General features: G+C 44.1%; 1 protein-coding gene across 1 annotated transcript; it reads right to left on the bottom strand.

The window, feature by feature from the left end:
* Positions 1 to 956: 956 nt before the first annotated feature.
* cebpa (CCAAT enhancer binding protein alpha) lies at positions 957 to 4,095 on the bottom strand. The gene has a single exon (XM_069663055.1). It carries the CDS (start codon positions 3,895 to 3,897, stop codon positions 3,001 to 3,003), a length of 897 nt encoding a protein of 298 aa, XP_069519156.1. The 5' UTR covers positions 3,898 to 4,095; the 3' UTR covers positions 957 to 3,000.
* Between the last annotated feature and the right edge of the window lie 2,362 nt (positions 4,096 to 6,457).

Here is a 6,457-nt window from a genome sequence, read left to right as displayed (position 1 = left end):
GCTTTTTTTCCAGGTAAATAAAAGCAGGACATTTCTGCACCCTGCACATTAGCTCCACACTGATTTTCTTCTACACTAATAAGATTCAAGCTACTATATATTATGAAAACCTGTGGTGCAGCTTCCTCAGGCCCAACACTCTTTTGAATGTAGACTTTCTGCATGTTGCAAATATTTTATGAATAAAATAAAATAGAATAAAAATTAAAGTTCAGGCTTGGCAGATATCCACAGTTAAATGTGAGCAGTATGGAGTCGCTGGTTTAGCTCAGTCGTTAGAGCGTGCAACCCCATATACAGAGAACAGAGTCCTTGACGCACAGCCATAGGCTTGACTCCCGCCCTCGGCCCTTTGCTGCATGTCATTCCACACTCTATCCCCTCGTATTTCATGTCTCTCTTCAGCTGTCCCATCACTAAAGGCAAAAATGCCTAAAAAATCATCTTACAAAATGTGACTAGTACGTCTCTTCTTTGACTTTCACATCATAGTCACCACAGCCTGGTTTCTGGGCTCTTTACTCCTTTGGACCCTGGGTCAGAGCCCCTTAAGTGATCCATCCCTTGCTGGTTATGGAAGCACCAACCCTCCGGAAGACGCACAAGTTAGAGATGAAACCACATGACTAGATCGATCAGAGACTCAGACTGGGACAATCGTTGGATTTTCAGGTGGTTTTCAGACATTTGAATCATAAACCTTTAAGTTAAAGTGTGTGAAACTGCAGACTGGCCTGTGATGCTGAAGGACGTAGCTACAAGAGATTCATCTGTCAGCTGATAGTCCTGTGTGCGCCTCCTACTGGCTGCAGGAGGTCCACCTGCACGCAGTAACTTCCTAAAACTGAAAGAACTCGTGGATATTTCGCTGAAAATAAACGTCAGATAATTGTGACTTCAGGCAAGACTTAAAAAGAAGCAAATGAAGGAATAAAAACACCAAACCCACAACAGAGTCAGATAAAACAAGCTCTTTTATTATAATAATTCAGATTTTTTGGCATTTTATATATATATTTATTTATATATATATATATATATATTTATATATCAGTTTATTTTACAATTGAGACGTTACCTTTGAAACAAAAGTTGCTTTAACACCAGTTTGTATAAAAAGTGCTTCCTTTGTCCTCGCTGAGACGAATCATCATCTTTAAACATCTTTCTCTACAGAGCGACAACAAGCAAATCAGCAAGAGTTCAAAGGTCATCTCAGAGGATCAGAAGGCACTGTGTGTGTGTGTGTGTGTGTGTGTGTGTGTGTGTGTGTGTGTGTGTGTGCGCATGTGCGTGTGTGTAAAAGAGGAAGAGACACTTTGCATAGAAACCCTTTTCACATTTTTGTTTTTGTTTGTTTTTGTCTGTAAATCAGCGACACACAAACACATGAAAGTTTTCTGTTTAACGCTGTGCTTCATTTGACGACTAATAGTGCATACGACAAGAAAAGCTGCTTTCACTGTCGCCTTCCTCTGGAAACACAAAACATCTCCAAGTCTGCAGAGTTTGCAAAGATTAAATTCTCTGCAGAAGATTTCAAACTTATTAGAAATGCATCGTGATGAGTTTTAAAGGAAGCAGCAGGTCTGGAGATGTTTGGTCTTTGCTGGGCAGAGACGTGAACAAGCAGGTACCACAGTTTTAATTCCAGTTTTTTGCTTTTTGAATTGTAAAGTTAAACTTTGGCATTTTATCACCAGACCAATTCTGGCCAATTATCATCTTTCATACAGAATGCAAAATAAATTGGATCTCCACAATATTATATTTCAGGTAACAGGAAGAGAGAACAGCCGCCTTCTTCTGAGCGGGAAGGATGGTGCATGTTACGGAGCTACAACTCCAAAGTTTGAGATGCTTTTTGTTTTGTTGTGCAGCGGAGCTTCTACTGCTTCAGCTTGTGTGAATGCAGGAAAACAATCTGTCAGAAACAGGTTGGAGATCTTACGGAGGCGCAAACATTTGAGCAAAATTTGCAGCAAACTGAGATCAAAACTGACATCTTTTGAAAATAAGAGGATTTTTCTGTCAATTTAAAACATTTGAGCTTTTGTGTAGCTGCACAGCTAATGCTCTGCTTACCATTATATAATATATATATATCATATCATCAAACGCATCTGTGAAGCGTACCAGAGCTCATTCACGAGGAGCAACAGAAGAAATCCATAAACATACATTTAACAAAGTTCAGCCTATTTGCAAGCAGCGTGCACTTTGCATTTCATAGCTCTATAAAGACGCACGCGAGAGGATATGGAGATGTACAAAACAAAAATAATTACATGCACAACAGGCTGGTTTTGGATCATCTCCACCGTGCCCTACCTTAGCTGCACTGATATGTGAGTAGAGTGTGTCGTGCACACAGTCTGTACGGGAATAAGGCACAGAAACAACCAGTCCTCTGTTGTGTAGATCTGCAGGGGGGAACGAGCTTATCGGCTTTTGCACACAGTTTTTAAAGGCACGTGAACACTGCAAAAAAAGAAAAATACAGTCTGAACAAGTCAGTTCGTCTTTCACAGAGTCCACAAAAGTTGCTTGTCTCCGAGCAGGTGCAGCTGTTTCCAGTAACTCATCTCAAGAACGTTCCAGAATCAGGCGTCAATTTCTGTCCAGTTTTATGATCTGACACTTTTTTTCTGGAAGTTTCCTGAAACAACACAAACTGAGTGTGGCGTCTATGTGTTCTTGTTTTTACATAAAATCTCTTTAATGTTTAAAAATGTTGTTTTTTCTGCAGATGTGTTGATTTTTCAGTTTTCTCCACAATGTTTGCAGATTTTTGTTTAAAGAGAAAATGACAGTTTGAGACTCTGTCGAAGTCAAACTGATCTGTCAGATGTTTTTGCAGTGAACACATCAGCTGCCTGTCTCTCCTCTCAGCTCTCAGTCCGTCCGAACACCAGGACACATTTAGAACCGTCTGTGTGTATAAATCCAGCAGTGTACCAGTCCCTCTCCAGTCTGGTCCCGGTCCGGCTCAGTAGTCTCTCAGCTGCCCATGGGTTTGAACGATCCGTCCGGCAGCTGTCTGAAGATGCCCCGTAATGTGTCCAGCTCGCGGGTCAGGTGCTCCACTCTCCGCCTCAGTCTGTCGTTGTCGGTGGTCAACTCCACCACCTTTTGCTGCGTCTCCATGTTGCGCATCTTGGCCTTGTCCCTGCTTTTACGCACGGCCACATTGTTGCGCTCGCGCCGCAGCCGGTACTCCGGGCTGCTCTTGTCGACATTCTTCTTTGATTTCCCGCCCCGCTGATGGTCCAGCAGCTTCATGCCGCCCTGCTGCGCGTGCTGGTGCGGATGTTGATGGTGGTGATGGTGCTGGTGCGGGCTGGGCACCGGGGTCGGCGGAGGGGTCGGGTGGCCCGGCTGGAGGTGCATGGTGGTCTGCGCGCAGTGCGCAATCTGGTACTGGAGGTGCGGCTGCTGCTGCTGCTGCTGGGCATGCTGGGAGTACTGCTGGGAATGCGGGTGGTGGTAGGTGGGAGGCATGCCTTGGTTCAGGTCCTCATCGTCCCGGGGCTCCTGCTTGATGGCCACCGGTCTGATGCGCTGCGGGTTGTGCTCGTAGATCGGCTCCAACTTGGACTCCATGTAGTTGGACATGTAGAGCTGCTGGGGCCCCGGGCCGCACGGCACCGAGTCGTATTCCCCGTTCATGATCTTGAGCTTGTCCTGCCGGGAGCTGTGGTGGAACAGGTCGGCCAGGAAGTCGTCGTTGAAAGCCGAAGGGTCAATGTAGGCGCTCAGGTCGATGGAGGTCTCGTTGTCTCCGATCTCACCGCCGAGGTCTGACGGGTCTCTGTAGCCGGAGGGGGGCTGCTGGCCATGGGTCAGGCTGCTCATCAGGGGCCGGGGAGCGACCTCGTACAGGTTAGCGAGCTCCATGGAGAATCTAAACCCGGGCAAGCATGGCGAGGAGCTCCGCGAATCCAGTTTGGAGAAAGTCAGATACTGTGTCAGGTCCTCAGGCGAGAGGGGGGGTCACAAATCTGCAGACATGCACTGAAGCTCTGTGAGTGTGACAGGTTTTATTTCTGATGCAGAGCAGAGAGGAGCGTTAAAGCTGCAGGCTGTCGGTCTGATCCCTCCTGCTCAGTAAACTCTGAGCTGTCAAACTGCGGTTATATAGCAGGAGGGAGTGGGAGTGGGCGGGGGCACACACACACACACACACACACACACACACACACACGCTCACCACAGTCCTGGATTTAACCCACTGTCAACATTTTGCAGAGGCAGACTGAAATTAAATGTTAATTACTCCCTGTGTTAAGCCCCTCAGAGCGAACTCCGTTTGGAAATGACTGATTTCAGTTTAATTATCATGCTGGAGGAGATGCACAGAGACGAGAGTGAGACCCCGCTGGAGCGACGGACAGTTCACAATTCGGCAAATGTCAAAAGCACTAAAGGTCCATTTTCAATTATTAGTGCCTGATTTCACTCGAGTGTTTTAGTGTTCCTCTGAAAGTGAGCCGTGCTTCGCTTCAGTTTGACATGATCCAAATGAAAACTTGTGTTTTACAGAATTAACTTTTATCGTGTTCGGTGCATTATATAATACTAATGTAATAAAGCCACAGGCGCCTTACACTAAATGTTCATTGTACTGTAAAGATGCGTGTGCCTTCAGGCGCTGTGACATCAAAATGACAGATTTCTGAACGGAGTTTGGTGTTATCTCCGCAGCGGCACCGATCAAAGTCAGGTTAGAACATTTATGATCCTCTGAAGTCATGAATCACCGAGAGATGAGCTCTGACAAATTCCGCTTAGGGTTCATTTCCCTGACAATTTGATTGACGTTTTTAAAATATTGTTTTATGAAGAAATAAAAAACAATTAAATAACTAATAATTTAATAATTTAAAAAGAATTAAAAAAAACTAGACCGTGAGTTGAGATTGTTTTTGTCATTTAGCGTTTAAAACAATAAATATGACAATCGCATATAAAAGATGTGATTAAGTCAGATGTAACACCTAAATAAGCTCATTTAAACATTTCCTGATTCTTCCCTGCTCTCAATCAAAGACGGTGTTCTGGTATTTTGATCGACTAACGCCTCCTTTGACAGCACGCACGCGGGGCAGATACGACGTGGGGGAGGGGGTGTCTCTGCAGGAGTATCAGGGGTAAGAAGGTTCACATCAGGGCTGTGAGGTGACTCAGTTTGAGCTGCAGAGAGGCTGAACAAACGGACTGGAGCTCCCCCTATCGGCTGAAAACACACTGATCCTCGGACATGATTATTTTTTTTCTGCCTGAATGTATTCCATTTTATTTATCTTTCATTTTTTATTCCCCATAGATTATTATAGAACAATTAAAATCTAATATTTTCTGTTGTTGTCTGTTTTGCATTTCTCTCCTGGATGAGGTTTCAAGGCATCCTTGAGGAAGATCCAGCTGTCCTTGGGGAAGTTGATTGACTAAAGTTTCCCAAGTTTAGTGTTAATGATGCTTTTATTCACAATTTGAAACCAAACAAACGTGGAGGAGATAACAAACAGCTTTAAGGAGGTTTAAATACTCTTTAATGTGTTTCCTTGGGTCCTTGAAGAGGATCAGAGAGTTTCTTTTTCAGAATTAGGACATTTGAAGGGTAAAAAGTAGACCCTAAGTCTTCAAGGGAACTCAGCGTTTTGTTTGTGAAGTTCTGGAGATAATTGAGAAAGTTTAAATTTTGGATGAGGATACTTGAGGTCCAGGCGTCATGGAATGTGTCCCAGCAATCCTTGGCAAGCTTCCAGAAGTGTGACACAGGGAGAATTAATGGATTGTTGTGAGGTTATCTGGGTCCTTGAAAAGGTTCAAGGCATCATAAGTATGGTCAAGGGGTTATATGGAGGACCCTTGGTTTAATCATGAGGATCTACAGATTCTTAAGTGTGTACAGAGGTCCTTGAAGTGGTTCTGTGGGTCAATGAGGAGGTGAAGAAGTATTTATAGATCTTGGAGACATAAGGGTTTCTTAAGAAGATTCTAGGTCTTTAAGGAAATTCAGGACGTTCTTGAGATAAATGTGGAAGATTAACGGGTCATTGAGTAACTTTATGGTTACTTGGAGATTTTTAATTTTCCAATAGAAGGTTCCACGGGTGATTGTAGGAAGAGTTGCCTTGGTCCTTGGAGCTCAAGGAGTCACTGATGGATCCATATGGAGGTTCATTGGTTAAAAAGGGGGGGCTTGAAAGATTAAGGAGAATACAGAGTGGTTGTTGTTCTAGTGGTCCTTAAGGAGCTGCAGTTGATACTCATGGGGGTTTTTTTATGAATCCTGGAGAGGTTCATAAAAAAAAAAGAAATGTTAGGGATTCATGTGGAGGTTTCAGTGGTCCTAAAGAAAGTTCCAGGAGTCCTTGAAGACGTTCCAGTGCAGTGGTGCAGTAAGTGGATACTCATGGGGTTTTTTATGAATCCTGGAGAAGTTAGGGAGATT

This window comes from Semicossyphus pulcher, unplaced genomic scaffold (genome assembly GCF_022749685.1).
Source record: "Semicossyphus pulcher isolate SPU_LCO1_2020_fin unplaced genomic scaffold, fSemPul1.0.p SCAF_1, whole genome shotgun sequence".
NCBI classification, from domain to species: Eukaryota; Metazoa; Chordata; class Actinopteri; order Labriformes; family Labridae; genus Semicossyphus; species Semicossyphus pulcher.
Note: the sequence above shows the minus strand (reverse complement) of the source record. Positions and strands in the feature narration are given on the sequence as shown.